Below are 25,282 nucleotides of genomic sequence, written 5' to 3'. Positions count from 1 at the left end.
GGGGTCCAGATTTTGCAGCTCTTTCAGAACATCATCTGGATTTGGGTGAAGGAGAAATGGGGGAGGCTTGGGCCGGGGTAGGGGTAGCCAGCTGGAAGCATGGCCAGCCGTAGAGAAATGCTTATTGAAATTCTCAATTATCTTGGATTTATCTGTGGTGACAGTGTTTCCTAGCCTCAGTGCAGTAGGCAGCTGGGAGGAGGTGCTCTTATTTTCCATGGCCTTTACAGTGTCCCAGAACTTTTTGGAGTTCATCTCTCTCGCTCTCTCGCTCTCTCTGAAAATAATGGCCACTTTTCAGTTCATGATTTGAGTATGAATTCATCACTTGAACTGATTGGATTAGAATGGCATGAACTAAACTCCCCCTGCATGTGTTTCTATTTCTGTTTGTTTACTTGTTGTTTGTTTACGTGTGATTGCTTTAAGGAAGGGCTGTGGGGCCGAGACAAGTGCTTGCCTGCTAGACAGACCTCAGGTTCTCTCTTTTCTCTGTCTTTCTCTTGTACTCTGTGTCCCTCTCTCTCTCTCTCACACACGCACACACACACACAGACACACATACATACACACACAATCTCTCTGTTTGTGCCTCTCTTTCTCAACTTTTCTCCCCTCGCTTGGCTGGTTTGAACATGAGTTGTAGCTCATTAGAAAAGTGGAATAGTAAATGATTTGACTGACTGGGGCGCTGTGCTCCACGTACACTGCTCTGCTTCACTGTCAACGACTCAGCACAAGCCTGTGTGTGTGTGTGTGTGTGTGTGTTCAGTAATTGTGACTGATAGGACTGTGGTGTGTGTGTGCATTTCTTTGCTCTACAATAATAGTCTTAGGTTACAATGTTTTAAGAGGTGTAGATACAGATGTAGGATCTTAATTTGATCACACTTTTGTTGCTGAGAAGTTTCCTGCAAAGCAGGAAATTCTAACTTGTGGTGTATTAAAAGTTTAAAAGGCTTCTAAAGTTTGTAATTTTCACTTTAAAAGCTAATATTTATAAACCCGAAAAATGTATTAACCCCTGCAAAAAAAATGTCCATTAATTAGAATCCACATAATTCACATTTCCTGTTTCTGCAGGATTATTTTCCTGCTGTAGCAAACTGGCTCAAATTAAGATCCTACATCTGTATTGGGGAATTGAGGGTTGCATTACATTTAAAATGTTATATCCACATAACCATCAATAACCATTACTGTCTATGACCATCAGGAGGCTGTTAGCCAGCCTGCCAGCTTAGTGGAGTCTGCCACTAGCACAGTCAGTGTAGTCAGCTCAGCTATCCCCATTGAGACCGTGTCTGTGCCTCGATCTAGGTTGAGCAAAACTAAACATGGCGGTGTTCGCTTTAGCAATCTCACTGGAATAAAGACCTCCTCCATTCCTGTCATTATTGAACGAGATTGTGATACCTCACATCTCAAAATAGGGCTATTTAATGTTAGATACCTCACTTCCAAGGCAGTCATAGTCAATGAACTAATCACTGATCATAATATTGATGTGATTGGCCTGACTGAAACATGGCTTAAGCCTGATGAATTTACTGTGTTAAATGAGGCCTCTCCTCCTGGTTACACTAGTGACCATATCCCCCGCGCATCCCGGAAAGGTGGAGGTGTTGCTAATATCTATGTCAGCAAATTTAAATTTACTTAAAACTAAATGACTGCGTTTTCGTCTTTGTTGCTTCTAGTCATGAAATCTATGCAGCCAACTCAATCACTTTTTTTTATAGATACTGTTTACAGGCCTCCTGGGCCATATACAGCGTTCCTCACAGAGTTCCCAGAATTCTTATAGGATATTTTAGTCATGGCAGATAATATTCACATTTTTGGTGACATCAATATTCACATGGAAAAGTCCACAGACCCATTAAAAAGGCTTTAGGAGCCATCATCGACTCAGTGGGATTTGTTCAACATGTCTCAGGACATACTCACTGCCACAGTCATAGCCTGGATCTAGTTTTGTCCCGTGGATTAAATATTGTGGATCCTGATAATCCTGGACTATCGGACCACCATTTGATTACTTTTGCAATCGCAACAAATAATCTACTCAGACCCCAACCAAGGATCATCAAAAGCCGTGCTATAAATTCTCAGACAACCCAAAGATTCCTAGATGCCCTTCCAGACTCCCTTCACCTACCCAAGGATGTCGGAGTACAAAAATTGGTTAACCACCTAACTGAGGATCTTAATTTAACCTTGCTTAATACCCTAGATGCAGTCAATATGCATCTTAGGTTACAATGTTTTTAACAGGTATTGGGTAAATATTGGGTGAATTAAGGGTTACATTACATTTTAAATGTTATATCCACATAACTATCAGTAAGAATAATTGGGTATAACCATCAACTGTAATTTCACACTCTTCCCTCTGCAGATATTCTTTAAGATATTTCCTGTGATTTGTGAGTCAGCCAAGGCAATTCAAGAGAAAATATGCTTCGCTCCTTCTTGGCTCGTTCTTTCGCTGTCAACACCTGCTGTTTTGTGTGAACAATACTTCTCAGTTTTGAATATCACAAAAGCATGGCAGTGGTTAGTCATCTTGACAGCGAGAGAGAGAGCTCGAGGGTGGGTTGGTGGACCGAAGAGAGAGAGAGACAAACAGAGAAAGAGATTAAGATAGACAGAGCGTATACAAAGAGTTGGCTTGGATGTCGGAATGATGATAACAAATGTGTTGTATTGAAGTCATTTCAGCCTTTCAGCCATCTTGGCAGCATGTAGCCTTCATCTGATAATAGCTAGGCATTATGTGAATACGTCCACTGACAGGGCGTTGTTTGTGACATTACAGCGGCATCATCCACTGCCAACAATGATCTACGTCACATCAGTCGCCAGCAGGACATTCTCTAGGCCTGTTCTCTGTGGGGAGAATGTGTGTGTGTGTGAGCATCATAATTATTCCCTCCACCATGGCATAAATGATTGGCAGCTCCAGTGACAATAGACTTCCTAACCTCCAACAGTTGTCATTATCTTCCTTCTCCTATTGTTGTTGTGTTCAGAGCTGAAACGGAAATATGATTGTTTAGAAAAGGTGGAGGTTGGCCGCTTTTATACTGTTTGTGTGTGTGTGTGTGTGTGTGTGTGGGGGGGGGGGGGGTCTGAGCCTGTTTGTGTGTGTGGCGGGGAGGGGTTATGTGCCTGTTTGTGTGTGTGTGTTTCTTAGATTTTTTTGTACTGTTCATTTTACTGGTATCAATTTACAAGAATATATCCAGTAGATAGACTCTGTAGAAAAGACTACCGTAGACCTCCTAGGGCCCAGAGATAAAATATACTGAACAAAAATATAAACGCAACATGTAAAGTGAAATAAAATATCCCAGAAATGTTCCATACGCACAAGTTTATTTCTCTCAAATTTTGGGCACAAAATTGTTTATATCCCTTTTAGTGAGCATTCCTACTCTGCCGAGATAATCCATCCACCTGACAGGTGTGGCATATCAGGAATCTTATTAAACAGCATGATCATTACACTGGTGCACCTTGTGCTGAGGACAATAAAAGGCCACTCTAAAATGTGCCGGTTTGTCACACAACACAATGCCACAGATGTCTTAAGATTTGAAGGAGTGTGCAATTGGCATGCTGACTGCAGGAATGTCCACCAGATCTGTTGTCAGATAATTTTATGTTCATTTATCTATCATAACCGGCCTCTAACGTTGTTTTAGAGAATTTGGCAGTATGTCCAACCGACCTCACAACCGCATACCACATGTAACCACGCCCAGGACCTCCACATCCAGCTTCCTCACCTGCGGGATCGTCTGAGACCGGCCACCCGGACATCTGATGAAACAGAGGAATATTTCTGTCTGTAATAATGCCCTTTTGTGGGGAAAAACCCATTCTGATTGGCTGGGCCTGGCTCCCAAGTAGGTGGGCCTATGCTCTCCCAGGCCCACCCATGGCTGTGCCGATACCCAGTCATGAGAAATCCATAGAGAGGGGACCTAATTAATTTAATTTGACTGATTTCCTTATATGAACTGTAACTAAGTAAAATCGTTGAAACTGATGCATGTTTCATTTATAGTTTTGTTCGGTGTACATCCTTAGTTCACCTGAACAACTTCAATTACTTATTTTAGCTTAACACAATCTCCAACTCAATCCTTTGTTCACTTCATAGCTTTTCATACCATCTCATAGCAGCCTCTTTCATTATTTAATATAGACCTCATAGTCAAGCATTAGATATGACTTCAAAGTCGCGCATTGTGTATCCTAGGCTACGTGTGCGTCCCAAAATGGCACCCTGTTCCCTATATAGTGCACTACTTTTAACCAGAGCCAGGGCCCTGGTCAAACGTAATGCACTATATTTGGAATAGAGGACGGAGGATTTTGGGACGGAACCGTCGGCAACCTCCACTCTCTTTCGCTGTTGCCATGCGTCAACAGTTGTGTAAGCTACACGTACTTTTCTCTTCCTCTCTGCTCTTCCTGTCCTCCTGGGTATTTCTGGAGACGGAGAGAAAGAAATATGCCCCCTTGACGTTTCCTAAGTTTCCAAAGCCGTCCGTAATTACACAGAAGGGCATATGATTATTGTCCATTGTCTTCCACGGTAGTAAGTTGTACTTGAATGTGTCTATCTGTATGAAATGTTGCGATGGGAGTCGAGGACAAGATTTGAGTGATGTCTGTTGAGTAGCAAGTAGATTGTGTGTGCTATAATGCAATGCTACTTCCACATTGGTATTTTCTTTTCCGGTGTATTTTCATAGTTGATCAATGACATAGTTTGCAATTAGAGGCATTTGCGTCACACTGATTGTCACTCTGCTTGCTCTGTTTTGGCTGCCAGCTGATAATTGTCAGGGAAAAATACATTCCTGGTCTTGTCGTTTGTTCTCTATTTCTTATTTTCTCCTGCTTTTGGGGTTCCCTGTACTATCAATTATTACATGGGTTGTTCTAAGCTAGTAGAGAACTAGGTGGGGTGGGGGGGACCATCCAATACAACAACAAAAAAATATATCTTTGCGGGTACGTGAACATCGACGGTTGGGGAAAAGTCGTCTGGAGGAGTGAGTGCATTCATTTGCTCTAAGTTAGCTTCACCTAATGAACCTCTCCCCGGCTGTAAACATACAGTACTTCTGCTGTTTGTTCCACAAATGTCAGCGAATGTCAGAGAAATGTCAGCGAGGGCACACTTTATACTGCTGTGTGTGTGTGTGTGTGTGTGTGTGTGTGTGTGTGTGTGTGTGTGTGTGTGTGTGTGTGTGTGTGCAGTCTGTCTGAACTCATCCTCACTGCAAAGGACACTTGTTTTTTGGTTTCGTTCCAGGAGTTTGTAAAGGCCTACAGGTATTTTTGGCAGTTACAACGACATTTCAAAATAAATGCTTTACTTTGATAACTCTTCTTTCTGTGTTGGAAGAGCCACTCTATTAGGCTTTTTACAATGCAGATTATAAAATGTGTTTCTTGTTCATTTGATAATATATAATATATCATTTGAAATATTCCTAATTTAGGCTAGTATTGCACCAGCCAGAGGCACTGGACCCCCCCACATGCCCCAGCTGGCAACGTTGAACTGGAGTGTTGTTTAGCTTCACGTCCCCATGGCAATGGCAGCCCTCCTCCGCCCCCCTCCATCCTTCTGCTGTGGACTCTATCGACCTCAAATAACCCCAGTGAGTCAGATCCCCTACTGACAATAGTATAGTCTATAGAAGCAGGCCTCTACACAAGCATATGTCAGCGTTTAGACTCTTCCTCAGTGTGTGTGTGTGTGTGTGTGCGTGCGTGCGTGCGTGCGCGCGTGTGCGTGTGTGCGTGTGCGCACGGCCACGCCCGCATGTGTGTGCATAGCGTGGTAGTACTCATCGAAATTATAGGTAGCTTATTATAACCAATTAGGCTACGCGAGCTTCAATAGATAGTTATGTAAATTCAACTCTTTTTTTTTCTTCATTTTTTTCTTTTTTGGCACATCTGAACTTTCAGACATAATGTGCAGTAATTTGTTAATAGAACCGATTTGAATTAGACTTCATTTAAATGTGAGTGGTACTTCTCACCTCGCCTCAGCTATATACTCCTAAGGGTTTTTTCAATGGTGATCATTGGAATTCCACTTAGTTCCGTACTTCTCACCTCAGCCAAACTGCTGTATTTTTCAGACAGAACTCTCATATATATATATATATATATATATATATATATAATATATGATATTTCCAAATGGATCCTTGCCTGTGTCTCCGCCTTTTAATCAGAGACTCACCTGCATATATTAGCCATTCTCTTGAAAGCCACTGCTCAAGCTTTGTACCCACATATGTTTTTAGTTATCAGAATCCCACTCGCTCGCTCTCGGTCCCGCCGAATGGAATGGTAGAGACTGAGAGACAAATCTAGGCCAACACACTCTTCTGAATGACAATCAGGTTTGAAGGCAGGAGGCAAAACAGTGCGAGGTGTCCCTGAATCACATTCAAGCCTTAATAAAACACTTCAACACAACATCATTAAAGAATCTCAGTACAGACTGTTCCATTGTAGTTAACATGGAAATGTCTTTAATGTGAATCTTTTAACTGTTGAGATCACAGGAGGCTGGTGGCACCTTAATTGGGGAGAATGGGCTCGTGGTGATGAAGCGGAATGGTATCAAATAGATCAAATACATGGCTCTGTTCCAGACGTTATTATGAGCTGTCTTCCCCTCAGCAGCCTCCACTGGTGGAGATGTGAGTGGTGTAGTAACCCTTTAAACCAATCAGTGGGCTTTTGCCAGTGTCACGGAGCGCTACTGGTGGAGAAGTCAAGTGCAGGAGAGCAGAGAGTTGTGAACAGGCGCACACTTTATTTGGGTAGAGGCAATAAAACAGACAGACGCCTCTGCGTCAAAACCTCCAGCCAAAGGATAAAGTGCAAGGCGCGAAACAGTCCCAACAAATGAGCAAATGTTACAATAAACAACCTTCGTGAAACACCACGGAAAATACGGGAAAAAAACCCAGCCTAGCGCGTACACACGAAACATGTAACAATTACAATTTCACACAAAGACATGGAGGGGAACAGAGGAATAAATACATGCAGTGTGATTAGGAAATGAAAACCAGGTGTGCAGGGAACAAGACAAAACAAATGGAAAAATGTAGTGGCGATGGCTAGAAAGCCGGTGACGTCGACCGCCGAACGCCGCCCGAACAAGGAGAGGAGCCGACTTCGGCGGAAGTCGTGACAGCCAGATTTTTTTCTTAATTTAAATTCATTTTTTTCACTAAAGTAGTGCACTGGCCCTTTACTTGTATTAGCAGACTGACATAGACCTCTGTAGTGTGGGCAAGAATTTATTTTCAGCGTCTTGCTTTGTCAAAAAAAAGGTAGTTTGTATAATTAACAACAGTATCTTGCAGGATTCAATAGTTGGGATTGTAAGAATTGTTGCCCTGTCATTCTAAAAGAACAAAACCCTGTCCTCAAACATTTACATCAAAAGGTTCAAAGTTAAACATCAAATTAAATCTTTTTTTCTTTTCTTGATCTAATAACATGGAAAACAACCACTTTTTCTGCAGTATTAATTTAGCATCCTTACAAACCACTCAATGTAAATGTACATTACTTTATTGTACATAAGCTGCTCGTCTAGGTTTGTACCTGTAGACTTTCCATTACCATGAAGAAAAACAATGACCAATACAGTAAGAGTACATTGAGACATCAAGTGGCTTGTGGTGTGATGACATGGCTCAGTTGGTAGAGCATGGTGCTTGCAATGCTAGGGTTGTGGATTTGATTCCCATGGAGGGCAATGTATGCACACACTACTGTAAACTGCTCTGGATAAGAGTCTACTCGAATGGAAAAGGAATGAATAGACCATTTCAGTTATCACATAGAAAGAAGTTCTATTTGCAATGTATCTCAAACTAGAAAACATATGTCAAGCAAGTGTTTTATATATTCCACAGATATCCGTTTAGCTGTTTTGTACAGATAATTATCAGACTTGAGTTATAAATGCTGGTAAACACAAAAGTATTGCACTGGGTCTGCTTGTCCTGTTTTCAACGCGGGCATTTTTTGTATTTGTTGCTAAATCGCAGCGTCCCCATCCCAAAACAACTTCCCGTGGCTATGGCAGAGACTCTCTGGTCCATGCCCAGGATTGCAGATTGGCTGAACCGGGGTAGAGTTGATTTGTGTCTCTTTCAAGTGTGTTTTGAGGCGCTTGCCACCATCTCACTAGTCTCCTCTGTCTGAAATTGGTTTATGTCTCTCCCCATCAGAAAAGAAACATTACGCTCTAAAGCAACTCCACCAAATTCCTCCATTAAGTTGAACACTCTCTAATGCATCCCTCTTTTAAACTACTGTTTATGGTGCATGAAGTGTCACTGCCTAGGACTAGAGGGAGACATAAACGGGGCATTCTTTGACATTTTTGAAATATGCCTCGCCGCGGAAATAACACGCTTATACTGTCTCTCTCTGTCTCTCTCTGTCTCTCTCTGTCTTTCTCTGTCTCTGTCTCTCTCTCTCTCGTGTTCTTCTAACTTGTCTCTCTGTTTGTTCCTCCGCCAGAGACCATGACCACCGCTACGTCCCCCATCCTGTTGAAATGGGACCCCAAGAGTCTGGAGATCCGCACCCTGACCGTGGAGCGGCTGCTGGAGCCCCTGGTCACACAGGTAGGGACACACAGAGGCTTTAGCTCACCAGGCTAACACAGTCGTTGGGGGTAACGGAGGTGGTTCAGCGAACCGCGGTCGCGTGATGAATTACCATGCTGCCTAAAATGTAGCCTGGGCTTCACCTGTCTTGCGGTGGGCCGGAGACCTAGGTTTAAACCCAGCTGGTCACTTACTCACTGGTGATAGCTAACGACAAGGTAGGATGCTTTTCTGGTTTTACTGGTAATAAAGTCACTGGTTATAAAATCGAAGCTATACTGGGGTTGGACCAACCAGTGAGAGACAGTTTTAACAGAGGTGGTTCGGCGAACGACGATCATGTGATGCGTAACCTTGCCTGGGCTGCAGCCTAGGCTTTAGCTCTTTGGGCTAACACAGTCTTGTGTTGCACAGGAGACTTGGGATCAAACCCAGCCGAACTCACACTCGCTGGTTCTAGCTGATAACAAAGCTGACAACACGCTGGAATGACTAGCAGGAAGAGAGATTCCGTATAGAAAAGGGTTCAAAAGACAAAAGTTTTTCTTTCCACAGAGGCATTCCCCAGGAACTAGGTTGCTTAGCAACCACTTCTCTAAGAAAGCTTTGATAAACCTGCAGCTTCATGGCAGGCAGCAGGTAGCAGCATACACACACACTGTCCGTATCTGTTTTGAAACTGCTAGACTTACTGTTTAACCTTGTACTTTTCTCTACAACCCCTTTACTCCAGCTTCCCCTTGAGAGTTTTGGAAGTATCGATTCTACTCTTCTTGCCGGCTTCGGCCTGCGCCGTTGTATCAAGCATCATTTCTGTTCTCTTTAATCTTTGCTGTTGAGTTTATTTCTGGGTTAGTGACGGATGGTTCTGGCATCCCTGGACGAACCAGAACCTGTAGCTTGTTGTGCTGTGTAGCAATTGGTTGCTTGTCAAACGACACTTCATTTGTGGTCCTAGTGTGTATATGCTGGTTGATTTGTGGTGATGATGGCAAGGAGAGTTGAACGTCACCGGCAGTTCATTGGTTAACATTGTATTGCAACCCCACTCCCCTGTCTAACACACGCACGCACGCACGTACACACACACACACTCACACACACACAGTCAGTGTTGCTAGTGCTTGGTCAGCAGAACGTGATGTGGCTGAGGGCTGTGCTTCCCACAGGAGGCCCCCCCACTGGAAGTCACATGGCAGATACCACACTGATTGGAACAGAGATAATACACCACCACACACACACTGCTCTGAGCAGTGTGTGTGTTTGTGTGAGACAGAGACAGAGATGAGTCAGCTTTTGTTTGTCTAGCCTATTTGTGGATGAGAGAGACATTAGTGTGTGTTTATGAACAGTGGGAGTGTCCTCTTTCTCTCTCTGCGTGTGAGGGAGAAGGCTTCCACCTTGGACAGCTCTTTCTTTCTTTCTTTCTTTCTTTCTTTCTTTCTTTCTTTCTTTCTTTCTTTCTTTCTTTCTTTAAACTGACACCTTGTCTCTCCCATACTGCTCCGACTGACACCGAGTCCAACATTGGAACAGCAGCCTGTTATTTCTCTTGCCTGGTCACCCAGCACTGGAGCTTTAGCTTTCTATTCATTTGACTGAAGTTGCCTGGTCATGCAGCCTGCTGTTTCTCTTAGTCAGATAGCCTGGGTCCTTATACTGCACCTCAACAGTCTAGAATAAAATATGAAAATGTTATACTTCATTTTATTACATGACCACATAGTTCATGAAGGCAGCCTGTCTCCAAAGAGTGCAGCAGTGGGAAACGCTAAATCACAGCTCGAAGGGAGACAACAGAGATTTGATTTTAAATAGATGAGAAAGAGGAGGGGAAACACTTACTCTAAGGCAAAGCCTGTGTGATTGATTTGGTTCATTTCAGGCACTTTTTTTCCATTGTGTTTCCAACTCTTCCGCCCAGTTTTATATTTGCCAGGCATGATATAATAAAAAAAAAATGAAATGTGACCTTTTTTTTGTCACGGCCAGTGACGATTATCTATCAAGCGGTTGTCTTATCTGTACCATGCCGTTTCAACGAGAAAAGAGGAAAGGGAAACAGAGGGAAAGAGAATGGAGGAGCAAAGATGAGTAGCGTGGGAAGAAGTAAAGGAGGGTAAAGGAGAGATGAGAGAATGTTTTTGGCTTGTATTGGCTGTGTTGGTGTCTACACAGACAGTAGATATATCTACAGGTACACAGCCTATTTTGGGTTGACAGTTTAGTGAGGAAGGCAGATGGATGTACTAGTTTCCATGTTTGGGATAGTTTAAGACAGTTTCCATGTTTGGGATAGTTTAACTCACCTAGTCAACAGCCAGTGGAATCGCGTGGCGCGAAATACAAATACCTCAAAAATGCTATAACTTCAATTTCTCAAACATATGACTATTTTACACCATTTTAAAGACAAGACTCTCGTTAATCTAACCACATTGTCCGATTTCAAAAAGGCTTTACAGCGAAAGCAAAACATTAGATTATGTCAGGAGAGTACCCTGCCCAAAATAATCATACAGCCATTTTCAAAGCAAGCATATATGTCACAAAAACCAAAACCACAGCTAAATGCAGCACTAACCTTTGATGATCTTCATCAGATGACACTCCTAGGACATTATGTTATACAATACATGCATGTTTTGTTCAATCAAGTTCATATTTATATCAAAAAACAGCTTTTTACATTAGCATGTGATGTTCAGAACTAGCATACCCACCGAAAACTTCCGGTGAATTTACTAAATTACTCACGATTAACGTTCACAAAATACATAACAATTATTTTAAGAATTATAGATACAGAACTCCTTTATGCAATTGCGGTGGCAGATTTTAAAATAGATTTTCGGCGAAAGCACATTTTGCAATATTCTGAGTAGATAGCTCGGCCATCATGGCTAGCTAATTCGACACCCACCAAGTTTGGTGCTCACTAAACTCAGAATTACTATTAGAAAAATTGGATTACCTTTGCTGTTCTTCGTCAGAATGCACTCCCAGGACTTCTACTTCAACAACAAATGTTGTTTTGGTTCCAAATAATCCATAGTTATATTCAAATAGCTCCCTTTTGTTCGTGCGTTCAGGTCTCTATCCGAAGGGTGACGCGTGAGCGCATTTCGTGACCAAAAAATTCAAAATATTCTATTACCGTACTTCGAAGCATGTCAAACGCTGTTTAAAATCAATTTTTATGCTATTTTTCTCGTAAAATAGCGATAATATTCCAACTGGGCGACGTTGTATTCATTCAAAGGCTGAAAGAAAACAATGGAGAATTCTCATGAACGCGCATCTCCAGTGTCACTGTTCCCAGCCTGACCACTCACAAATTATCCTGCTGTTCTTCGCCCAGAGACAGGAGACACGTCATTCCACTTTCTGGCGCCTTCTGAGAGCCAATGGAAGCCTTAGAAAATGTCACGTTACAGCAGAGATGCTGTATTTTCGATAGAGATGCAACAGAAGGACAAGAAATTGTCAGACAAGGCACTTCCTGTATGGAATCTACTCAGGTTTTGGCCTGCCATATGAGTTCTGTTATACTCAGACACCATTCAAACAGTTTTAGAAACTTTAGAGTGTTTTCTATCCAAATCTACTAATTATATGCATATTCTCGTTTCTGGGCAAGAGTAGTAACCAGTTTAAATCGGGTACGTTTTTTTATCCGGCCGTGCAAGTACTGCCCCCTAGCCCCAACAGGTTTTAAGACAGTTTCCATGTTTGGGCTGGTTTTAAGACAGTTTCCATGTTTGGGCTGGTTTTAAGACAGTTTCCATGTTTGGGCTGGTTTTAAGACAGTTTCCATGTTTGGGCTGGTTTTAAGACAGTTTCCATGTTTGGGCTAGTTTAAGACAGTTTCCATGTTTGGGCTAGTTTAAGACAGTTTCCATGTTTGGGCTGGTTTTAAGACAGTTTCCATGTTTGGGCTGGTTTTAAGACAGTTTCCATGTTTGGGCTGGTTTTAAGACAGTTTCCATGTTTGGGCTGGTTTTAAGACAGTTTCCATGTTTGGGCTAGTTTAAGACAGTTTCCATGTTTGGGCTAGTTTAAGACAGTTTCCATGTTTGGGCTGGTTTTAAGACAGTTTCCATGTTTGGGCTGGTTTTAAGACAGTTTCCATGTTTGGGCTGGTTTTAAGACAGTTTCCATGTTTGGGCTAGTTTTAAGACAGTTTCCATGTTTGGGCTAGTTTAAGACAGTTTCCATGTTTGGGCTAGTTTAAGACAGTTTCCATGTTTGGGCTAGTTTAGGGTTGTTACCATAATTGTTTATTAGCCTTCTTTACTGTAGTTGCATCAACAAAGTGATCTGAAATCACTCTCAAGGCCTGTGAAGTCAAGTGCTGCCAAAATTCCAGCTTTTTCAAATGTTATGGTCTCCAACAGTCGGTAGCACTCAGTCCAACGTAGACTTCTAAAGCTTTACCAGTGATTCAACTTTAGAACTAATTCTGATTCATCTTTTGTCTGAGAGACTGCACGCACTTCACATTCGATTATCTTCGGCCGTCTGCAACTTCGACCTTCAAGAAACTTCGGTGTTGATATTCAAGTGCCACTCGCCGTGTATTCACATTCCCTTGACTTGAATACATTCAATAATATTTTCTCTGGGCTTCAATCTCAGGCAGGTGAAGTTAATTGAATGACTGAAATCAATGCGTGGATAGATGAACATTGTCTTTGTGAATAGATTTAGAATGGCATTGACAGGGATGAGTTGGCTCAGCCTGTTGCTAGCTAGCGAGGAGCGCTAGTTTAATCAGAGACAGCTAGTCACAGTCTCTCTCTCTCTCTCTCTCTCTCCTCTCTCTCTCTCACACACACACACACGTCAGGCTCATCTCTGTGGGTAACCAAGTGGTGCTGCCACCCAGGAGCACACAGGGATCCAAAGGGTTCAGCTCCTCCTCGGCTAGCCAGGGGAAAGGCCGGTGGGAGTCATGCTTGAGCACGGATGCCCTTTTTGTCCACCTCAGCCACTGTGGAAGGGTCTGTTACCTCTCTGAGGAAGAGAGAGAGAAGTGTGTGTGTGTGTGGGGGTGTGAGTTCACGCTCGTGCTCGTGCACGCACGGTCTGGATCACGACCCTGTCACGTCTGATCAGTGATGGTGCGGTTCTGCTTCCTTGCCTTATCTGTTTTGGGCACAGTCCTCCGGGTGTCTGAGTCTCTCCAGACTAGGCCCATGACAGCCGTTTTACAGTTTGCAGTTCCTAAGCTAACTCATCCCAAACACACTGTCCAAACAGCAGAACTCTGTTTGAGACTGGATATGAAAGAAAAGTGTAGACTGAGCTATGCTCTGTGCTCTTCTGTCCTCATTTGTCAGCATACAGTCTATATTTATCTCTGGTATAAACTGAACCTATACACCATACCTATTTTCATGCTATCTAACTAGGCCCATCTCATGTCCTAGGCCTCTACACTATTCTGTCAGGTCTGTAACTCTGTATCAAGATTAAACTGAGGCTGCATATTGTAGGCCACTGCCCCCGTTTTGGCTTTTGGAGTGAGGTATAATGAATGTGATTTACGAGGTGGACATGTGGTGTGGTTTGGCAGAGCAACAAGGTCGTGACTTTGTCTCTGCTTGTTGATGACTGGGAGTGTCCGTCTTTGTCCGTAGTAAACGAGTACCTCATTCCCTTCAGCCTGGTCTCTCTACCTCTCTCCCTCTCTCCCTCTCTACCTCCCGCTCCATCCAGCATGTTTTCTGTTAGAAAACAAATAAAGGCCAAGTTGTGCTGTTACTCGACAGTGCATGCACGCTCTCTGTGTGTGGTACACGGAGTGTGACAAGGCTGTGCGGTGGCGTAACCCTCTGCTTAGAGCAGTGCGTTTTTGCGTGCGTGTGTCTGCGTGTGTACGTGCTCGTGTGACATCAAAGGACTTTCCATCCAGCCTGTTTCATTAGTCCCTGTCTGTCTGTCCCTGTGCTGACTCTAGCCCCTCGCCTCTGACACGTCCTGTAGGTAATTGGTACGGCCGTGCGATGGCCGAGCTGCTCCTCCTAGTAAACACAGCAAGGGCTTGCAGACTGATATGAGAAGTGGATGAGGGCTTGGCTTCGATAGGATATATAGACTAATGGAGACCCACACTTGTGTGTGTGAACTGTGCTTTGGAACTGTGGTTGGTGTTTGCATGTACTTTGCATGTCTGTGTGATAGCTTCTTTTTTTTGTTGTTGATTTGTGTACCTGCATGTGTAGGCCAATGTGTCCTTATTTCTCCTAAGCGGGGATCTTTTTCTTTGTGTTTGGCTTTGTTTCCTGCAGACTCACATGCAGATGTAGGATCTTCGTTTGATCACCCTGTTGCAGGATAGCTTTCCTGCCACTTGTAGTGTATTTCTGGTTTAAATTTGCAATTTCCTCCTTTGAAATTTCAGACGTGATTTTCCCTTACAAAACATTGCACCAACCGACATAATAATTCACTATTCCTGTTGCTGCAGGATTGTTTTCTTGCTCTAGCAAACTGGCTGAAATGGAGATCCTACATCTGTAAGGGGAGATGCGTTTCTTCCTCGTTTTAATAAGATATCCATTTACAGGCAGCGGTTGACAAATTTAACCTGCCGATGCAAATTGAGTTTGGTTAACCCTTAATGAAGGGTTTATTAATCCAGAATTAAATGAATCCTAGACAGTGAGTGAACGCCGTATAAACAGTGACACACACACAGGCTATTTATCATTATCATATTATCCTATTATTATATTGCATTCCATTGTGAATGAATCCAGAATTATGCAGACAGAGATTGAACCCCATCTAAACAGCTATTCTCATACACACACACATAAGTGATAGCATGATTATATTAGCCTTTATATTAAAGTGTAGCAAACAATGTTTGTTCCATTGCGTACAAAATGTTGTTATTATTATTATTTAGTCCCTAGGAGGACTAAAGGAAAGTCACAACTAAATAATTACTTTTGTGTGTGTGATCATTCATTTACCTTTGTCGCCCATACCTGAACCTCTCGGCAATTACAATCCATTTGAGTCCCCCTGCATAACCCAAGAGTTTTACGAACATAATGTGAAATATGAATTACGCTGTCACACACAGAAACACAATTCAATTATTCAATTCCATGAATAGAATAATCTGTATATTACTGCTACTACGATGGAATGATTCCTGTTGTTTCTTTAAAGTTAGTCTGGGATTTGTTTATCAGAAGAACGCCAGCAGCGTCACTTGTTTTTGTCACACCCTGATCATTTTCACCTGTCCTTGTGATTGTCTCTACCCCCTCCAGGTGTCACCCATCTTCCCTATTATCCCCTGTGTATTCATACCTGTGTTCTCTGTTTGTACGTTGCCAGTTCGTCTTGTTTGTCAAGTCAACCAGCGTGTTTGTGTCTCAGCTCCTGCTTTTCCCCAGTCTCTCTTTTTCTCGCCCTCCTGGTTTTGACCCTTGCCTGTCCTGACTCTGAGCTCGCCTGCCTGACCACTCTGCCTGCCCCTGAGCTTGCCTGCCAACCTGTACTTTTGCCCCACCTCTGGATTATTGACCTCTGCCTACCCTGAGCCTGCCTGCCGTCCTGTACCGTTGCCCCACCTCTGGTTTACTGACCCCTGCCTGCCTTGACGTGTCTATTGCCTGCCCCAGTTGGAACATTAAACCATTGTCAATTCGACGTGCCTGCATCTGGGTCTTACCTTGATTCCTGATAGTTTTGGTATGAAGTGGAGTGATGGGGCTAGGGAAATATAACCCCTCTCAAATTGATAGGCAGCGTTCTACACTGTAAAATAAAATCTAGTTGTTTCAGCTAATTATTATTGAGTAACTGGTTATACCGACTTTTTTAGTTTACTCAACTTTTCAGTCCAAATGTTACCTGAAAACAAAATGGAGGCCCAAACATGGCTCCATCTTTACAAAACAAATGCAATGCAAAAAAAAAAATGCACTCAAAATAAAGTGTTTGCTGAAATTGTCTCAAATGTTCATTCATATGAATGAACTAAATACAAATAGTTGGCTCCAATTATTATTTGGGAATCTTACCTAAAAAAGGCTGAGGAACTAGTTACACAGACACACACACATTGCTTTTAACATACAATGTTTTCAATGAATTACAAAGCCTTTGCTGTAGATTGTTGGGGTAACTTTCTTGGGTAGGGTAGGCTGCAGCCCTCCCAAGGCTATGATGCTACCTTTTAAAGGTGTCACGACCGTCGTAGGAATTGGACCAAAATGCAGCGGGTACGTGAATGCTCATTTTCTTCTTTATTAAATAAATGAACACTGAACAAAAAGAACGACGAAAACAGTCCTGTCAGGCACACAGCTAAACTAGAAACAACTACCCACAAAAACCCCATGAAAAACACCCCTACTAAATAGGACCTTCAATTAGAGGCAACGAGGAACAGCTGCCTCCAATTGAAGGTCAAAACAATAAACTAAACATAGAAATTGCTACCCAAAAACCCCGACAACACAAAACAAACACACCCCTGCCACGTCCTGACCAAACTACAATAACAAATAACCCCTTATACTGGTCAGGACGTGACAAAAGGGCCCGATGATGTGACATACTGACTCCACTGTCCAGTTTATTTATAGTCTCACACACATACACACAAACACACACACACACACACACACAGTCACACATGCACACACACAGTCACGCTCATACGCATGTGTGTCAAATATATAAATTTAAAACATTATATGTTACAAGCACTGGGTGTGTGTGTAACTAGTTCCACATACTTTTTTAGTTAGTTGAATGAACATATGAGACAATTTAAGCAAACACAATGTTAAGTTGACTGCACTTTTGCATATGTTTTTTTCTCAAGTTGGAGCTAAGTTTGGGCCAACACATTTTTTTTGTTCCAGTAACACTTGGACCGAAAAGTTGAGTAAAAAAAAAAATGGCTGTGGAACCAGTTACTTAATAATAATTAGTTCAAACAACTAGATTTGTTATACAGTGTAGATGCAAAGACACACAGTCCCTGACATCCACATAATAGTTTAGAATATGTTTCCCAGATTCCAGATTGTAGCTTTAATTAGAGCAACTTGAACATGCAGTAATGCTGATCTCTCTCTGTGTTATTTTAGCCAGGCTCGTTATTTTCTATAATCTGGGATCATGGGTGAACGTGTGAATCCTCAGACATGATGCCCATTGAATTGGCGAGATTGTGAGGTTGTGTGTAGTGTGAGTTCCCCCGCAAGTCTTTGTTGTTGGGCAGGCAAGCGTCAGGTGTCTCTGACTGGGAAATTATAATTATCTCAGTGAGTACACACTTTCCATGTAAGAGGAGGGAGGGAGGGAGGGAGGAAAAGAAGGGGAGACGGAGAGTAGAGAGGGAGAGAGAGAAGGTGGAAGAGAGGGCTTGTATTAAGAAAGAGTCAGTACTGTATTAGTTTAAACTAATTAGCCCCTGGTGGACCTTCAGATCATAGAGATACAACACAATCGTGTTCTATTCCATTCTGTGCTTCAACTTCTCCCACACATCACACAGGTCAGTACTGGGCCACTATGGTCCTAATTGGTAGTGACTGTGGGATATATCCCAAATGGCACCCTATTCCCTATATAGTGCACTATTTTGACCAGGACCCACAGTAGTGCAATAGGGTGCCATTTGGGACAGAGAACTAGAGAATGGAATAGTGAAGTATTTTTTGACAGAACCTAATAGGTCTACATGTGCTAGCTAGCCTACTTTATGGCGTTCTCCTCCAACCTACAGTACCTTTGACATACCCTTTGTTCTACATACCCCTTGACTTATTCCACATTTTGTTGTGTTACAGCCTGAATTCAAAAATGGCTTAAATCAGTGTTTTTTGTCACCCATCAACGCACAATGCCCCGTGATGACAAAGTGAAAACGTGTTTTTACAAATTGTTGCAAATTTATTGAAATTAAGTACAGAAATATCTTATTTTCGTAAGTATTCACATCCCTGAGTCAATGCATGTTAGAATCACCTTTGGCAGCAATTACAGTTGTGAGTCTTTCTGGGTAAGTCTCTAAGAGCTTTACACACCTGGATTGTCCAATATTCGCCCATTTTTCTTTAATAAATTCTTCAAGCTCAGTCAAGTTGGTTGTTGATCATTGCTTGACAGCCATTTTCAAGTCTTTCCATAGATTTTCAAGACCATTTATGTCAACACTGTAACTCTTGGTAAGCAACTCCAGTGTATATTTGGCCTTGTGTTTTAGGTTATTGTCCTGCTGAAAGGTGAATTAATCTCCCAGTGGCTGTTGGAAAGCAGACTGAACCAGGTTTTCCTGTAGGATTTTGCCTGTTCTTAGCTCTATTCTGTTTTATTTTTATCAACAAAAAAAAAACTCCCTAGTCTGACAAGCATACCCATAACATGATGCAGCCACAACCATACTTGAAAATATGAAGAGTGGTACTCAGTGATGTGTTGTGTCATTTAGGTTAGTATTGTGGAGTAATTACAGTGTTGTTGATCCATCCTCAGCTTTCTCCTATCACAGGCATTAAACTGTAACTGTTTTAAAGTCACCATTGGCCTCATGGTGAAATCTCTGAGCGGTTTCCTTCCTCTCCGGCAACTGAGTTAGAAAGGACACATGTATCTTTACAGTGACTGAGTGTATTGATACACCATCCAAAGTGTAATTAATAACTTCATCATGCTAAAATGGATATTCAATGTCTGTTTTTTTTTTTTACTCATCTACCGTTAGGTGCCCTTGTTTGTGAGGCATCCCTGGTCTTTGTGGTTGAATCTGTGTTTAAAGTTCACTGCTCGACTGAGGGACCTTACAGATAATTGTATGTGTGGGGTACAGAGATGAGGTAGTCATTAAAAAAGTCATGTTAAACACTATTATTGCACACAGAGTGAGTCTATGAGACGTATTATGTAACTTGTTAAGCATATTTTTACTCCTGCACTTATTTAGGAGTGCCATAACAAAGGGGTTGAATACTTATTTATTCAAAGCATTTCAGCTTTTTGTTTTTTATTAATTTGTAAAAATGTCTAGAAGCGTAAATCCAAAAACAACAAAAAGTTGGGAAAAAATCAAGGGGTGTGAATACTTTCTGAAGGCACTGTATGTTACTAATATCAATTAGCTTTCTCTCGATTAGATTGCCCTTAGTTCATTTGTAGCTGTACTGTGAACGGAGACATGGCCATCCCTGGTCATTGTGAGTGCTAGCCGATGGTCCGAGTCCCAAATGGCACCCTATTCCCTATATAGTGCACTCCGTTTGAACAGAGCCCTATGGGGGAACAGAGTGCCATTTGAGAACCAAACTAGGTGGTTGATACAGCATGAATACAGCATTCGTTGCTGTTCAGCTGTATGAATGTCTCTCTCGGCCTCGCATACGGAGGCATTGGTTGCCTTTGCAACCGAGCTCGGAGGAATAAGCACAATAGGCAAGCTACTTTATCTTGCCCACAGTAGTACCGGTACGAGTGCATAGGAGAACTGCTTTCGGATATGAACGGGGACGCGCTAGATTTTCTTCCCTTGTCAATTTGGATGATTTAGTGTTGCTCTCAGCCGGGGAATAAAAGCCTTGCCTCTGGAGACTCCCAGAGAGCCTGCTAGCTATACCACCTGACAGTGCAGGAGATAGCAGGCCCATTTATTATACAGCAGCCTTCCCAGTTAGCTGGCTAGCACTGCTGCCTGCTGCTGATGGAGTAGTACAGTGCATTTGTCCCAAATGGAACCCTATTCCCTATGTAGTGCACTACCTTTTACCAGGGCCCATAGGGAATACCACAGGGCTCTGATCAAAAGAAGTGAGCTAAATGGGGAATAGGGTTCCATTTGGGACGTACCCCAACACTGACACTCCTACTGGGTAGCTTACGATGAGTCTGTCCGACCGGGAAGTCAACTCAGCTGCCATGGAAGTGTGTAAACATTTGGACTGAGAGGGACTGAAGGGAAATAAAGAGAAAGACTGAAGAGAAGAGAGAGGAAAACACAGGCATCTTAACCTCTACGTGCCACGAGTCAACAGTAGAGGGAATATGACCTGCTCTTTTAAACAGGAGCCTGAATATGAACATGAAGTAGCCTACAAAGTACAGGCTGAGCCAGTACTCTAATAATATGTAATCATCTTTATACAATCATATTTATCTTTATTGTAATAATCATCTGTAGTCATATTCCCTTAGGTCTCTAAACCATGGAATAATTATTATGTAATAATAATCTATCATCATGGGCTCCACGCTCTAAGAGGTCAGCGTTCTGAGTGGACCTCGTCTGTCTGGAGAGGGCTTGACTGATTAGCAGAGACAAGGCCAGGACCTCTGTGTCACGGTCAACAGTCACTCCAACCTCTGGACGCTGGAGAGACTCAGTGAACTTTTAGAGTAGGTCAGTACAGCAGAGAAGGGAGGGAGGGGTAGGCAGAGAGGAAATGAGGGAGCAAGGTAGGGATGGAGAGAGGCAGACAGGCTCAGACATATAGATAGCCAGGCCAGGCGGTCATTGTAAATAAGAATTTTAACTTCCTGGTAAAATAAATGGTAAATTAAATAGGCCTAAATAAATAAATAAATAGACCCAATTGTCAGCACCTATCCAGTCCATTTGGAGTCCTAGGATAACTTATACTGGCTAGATTATCCAGCTCCACACAGTGGCTGATATGGCTTCCACATACATGTTATCAGGCTCCAGCCTGCAAGGCTGTGCTAAAGCGGGTTGGAAGACCAAGCAGAGAATCCACTGTCACGGAGCTCCTTTTAGCCAGTCACCTTACATGAATGGAGCCGACACAAATGCCCAGTCATATATCACCGCCCCCCAAATGAGTGGAGTGGACAAGTGTGTCAAATGAAGAGTCCCGGTAACACCTCTTAAGTACACAGGACGTCTCCGAGGCATTTGACAACCCTCAGACTCTATCCCGTCCTGTCATCAGTATGACTGGGGGGGATGGTGTGTGTGTGCTAGCCACTATCACAGTCACACACTGAAGTGTTCAGGTCAGGCCTGCCTGTTTGCCTTCACACCTCATAAACCCGAGCCAGGACCCAGACAGATAGACAAGGAGATGACTGCCTGATCATGACAATGACAGTGTCTGCTGCCTGGCCCCCAGCCCCAGCACAGGAGACACAGCACTGGATCAATGGAAAATCTAACAGATTGCTATATTATAACATACTCTACCCATGAAAGTTACCTCAACAATCTACAGCAATTTTTTCAAGGCTTTGGAATTCGGTCCTGTGGTTTGAATACTCATCAACATACTGTACCTCTGCGGTAGCACAAGGCAAAGTTTTCAACATGCTATTAGTGCAGAAAGAGGTAGTGTAAAAAGTAGTGCAAGAGAAACTAAAGTTAAGCTATTACGGCTCGGTGTTCTCTTTTGCGTCGCTCTAATCTGGGGGAACCACAGCGTTAGCACTCCGGCCATGGGTGACAGTAATTAAAAGCGCACTGGACCATTTGTTAATGTCCTATTATTTTTCCTTATGCTCTAGCACTCTGTGTGTGTGTGTGTGTGTTTGAAACGTAGAGGGATACTGATACAGGGGGCTGAGACGGTTCTTATAGCAGTAGAAGTGCAGCATATGCAGATTAATTCACATAGATCCCTAGTCAGCCAGAAGACTTTCACTCCCCGTCCACAGGCTGCCAAGCTACTTTCCCCGGTCACCAGTTGTACCAAAACTCCCCATAGAAATCCCTTTTGAGTTGCACAAAAATCCAACATGCAGAAGCTGAAATCTTTTCTGTGTTAGCGGTCCTTGGCTGTTTTAGCTGAGCTGTAGCCGTCCCCATTGTGGCTCCTTGGGGAAGGCGAGTCTTTGTACCCGGGCCCCAGTGGAGGCTAGAGGAGGGACTGCTGTGCTGTACTTTACACATGAATGACTTGGCCCATTGATCGTGAATTCAGTCTCTCTCAGAGGCATAGTCAGCGGCTGCTGCCTCTGTTTCGGCCCCTCCAGTCTGCTGATGTAGTCTGGTACTTTACTTCAGAGCCACATGAGCTGAACCCGTAGAAATGTACATGGCTGAAGAGTTATTTTCCTGTCTGGCATGTCGTAAACACCTGAACACAAACCGGTGGTGGCTGGTTGTACTTTAAATCTGAGGACGGGCTCACATCGTAAAGGCTTGAATGGAATAAATGAAACAGTGGTAAATATATCAAACAAATGGTTTCCATGTGTTTGATACCAAGCACTCCATTCCAGGCATTGTTATGGGCTGTCCTTCCCTCATCAGCCTCCTCCTACGCAACTGCAGAATGCACACTTACTACACACATACGCTATGACACTCACTCATAGACCCATTCATGTGCACACACATTGATAATAAAGGTAAATGTACTCCCGTATTGACTACCGACTCATGATACACTCCACCAGCCTACAGCTAAGAGATGGTCTGTAACATAGAAATATAATGAGTTAAAGGGATAGAAACTCAATGTGGATTCCTATTCTAGTAATTATATTTCTGTGGTCTGTAGTACTGTTGTTTAGAGAACTAAGATATTCCTCTCAAAGATGAGCTTTATTGATTTTGCAGGGAAAGCCAGTGGACCATGTCAAGCAAACTCGATGTGAGAAGAATACGCTAGCCATTACGCTATTGATGAACATTTGCAAACATATTTAAAACACAACTGCTGTGCTTTCTGTCAAAGTGGTTGAATGTCAACTAAAACAACAACTGACTTTTTGACCTGTATTGCCAACATGCGTGTCTTCCTACATCTACACTTTTATTTTTGTCACACCTGCTCCCGCTCTTCCCCTCTGGTGCTTGAGGGTGCCAGGCTCCCCAGCATTGCACACTCCTGCCACCATCATTACGCACACCTGCCTTCCCCCGTCACGCGCATCAGCGATTATTGGACTCACCTGGAATCAATTACCTCTGTTATTACCTTCCCTGTATATGTCTGGTTCCTCTGTTCTGTTCCCTGCTTCAACATTAATTGTCATTTGTCTTTGTTTACCCGTGTGCTGACGCTGTTCCTGTTCTGTTACCTGTCTGTACCTGATTAAATGTTGACTCCCCGTACCTGCTTCTTGTCTCCGGCGTTGGTCCTTACAATTTTATACTTAATTATTAACACAAATAATGGCACACTGTGCCTTTTCAGAAATTAAACAACAAATTTGTCATCCCTAAAAAATAAATAATTCAAAAGCATATATATACATTCAACTCATTTCATCAACAAAAAGTAGTTTCCCCTCCTCCACAAAACAAACCGCCCCTTTGTAAGCCCACTTCTCCTCAAACTAAGGGAGCTCTTTTATAGCCGAGAACTCAAAATCCACTTTTATTCTCATTTTGACTAATCCTTTAAAAACACATCTTACATTCTGCCCATTCTGCCCAAACCCATCTATGTGAAGCTAGCCACAATAAGGATCAGCCACAATAGTGGACTTTGCGGTTAGCCTTCAAAATAAAAGTATGGCATAATTCTACTGTTTGTATTCATTTGCATCACTGTCAATGGCTTATTTTTATTTTGAAGGCAAACCACAAATTCCACTATTGTGCCTAATTCTTATTGTGGCTAGCTTCACGACACATTACCCGGTCCGGTCGAATCTCACTAGCAAGATGAAGCTAGCTGGCTGCTAATAACGTTAGCTTTGGGCAACAAGGTTAAGTAGCTGGCTAGCTATTTATTTTCATGAACTGAAGTTCAATTTCAATAGGCAAACAACAAGTGGCAACCTAGCTAATACTTACTCACAAGGATTCCTAAATCATTGCTAAGAATAATGAAAATGACTGCAGTTTCTATTGGTCATTGTTTTCAGGCTGGTTGTATTGGTGCTAGCTAGGTACCAAGCTAAAGCTAGCTACCCCGGAAGTTGCGTTCAAACAAATTATGCTTTATTATCAACGTGGTATTGTAAACACATCGTTCGTGGCCGGTGTTTGCTTCTTTGCAGACCTTTTTTGTACAGCTTTGACAGTGCTACTGTATCTTTTTTGACACGCAAAGACTCAAACGGTGTTCCATAGTATGTATGTTGTGAAGCTAATAGCAGTGACGCCATTACTGTGTAACTCCGGTAGGGCAACATCTGACAAATAGCGCACTTGGTAGTGTGTACCGGTGCTCGACCAGTCAACGAAAGCCAACATCACCCACGACAGAGAACGGTTGATTGTCAAGGGCAATGAATTCCACTATCTTGGCTTTAATGGATTTCACCTTTGAGTTGTCTCCCTGAAATGTTCTTACTCTTTCAAATGACTGCTCGACTGCTCGAAAGCAGCAGCTCTACTTGCAAGATGTACAAGACCTTGTCCCCCTCCTCTTTTGACAAATGCAAAACACTTTGTGGAACCCAATGATATTTATCCCAAAATAAATCTACAATAATCACCTGTATCTTAGCCAGAAGGCCAGATGGTGTCTCTAAACATGACAATCGATGCCACAGTGCAGAGGCAACCACATCTTGTATGACATACGAGATAACAACCAACGCCATCTCCTCATCCTCCCTTCCACCATTTCAAGCACCCCATTGCAATTCTTTGCCATTGTACCGTCATCACCTAGGTACAC

The 25,282-nt window shown here is 42.7% G+C and overlaps 1 protein-coding gene across 2 annotated transcripts in view; it reads left to right on the top strand.

Moving 5' to 3' along the window:
• Positions 1-25,282, top strand: part of LOC106609934 (catenin alpha-2) — a 756,904-nt gene that overhangs the window by 31,148 nt on the left and 700,474 nt on the right. The window contains exons 1-2 of one of the 2 annotated variants that reach the window (XM_045722644.1): positions 5,551-5,687; positions 8,593-8,699. In XM_045722644.1, coding sequence (XP_045578600.1) covers positions 8,598-8,699 — 102 coding nt within the window. In that variant the 5' untranslated portion in view covers positions 5,551-5,687; positions 8,593-8,597. Of the gene's footprint in view, positions 1-5,550; positions 5,688-8,592; positions 8,700-25,282 lie in introns of those variants that run through there. The other variant, XM_045722643.1, reaches the window with a different exon arrangement.

Source organism: Salmo salar, chromosome ssa08 (genome assembly GCF_905237065.1).
Source record: "Salmo salar chromosome ssa08, Ssal_v3.1, whole genome shotgun sequence".
In the NCBI taxonomy this organism is placed as follows: domain Eukaryota; kingdom Metazoa; phylum Chordata; class Actinopteri; order Salmoniformes; family Salmonidae; genus Salmo; species Salmo salar.
Note: the sequence above shows the minus strand (reverse complement) of the source record. Positions and strands in the feature narration are given on the sequence as shown.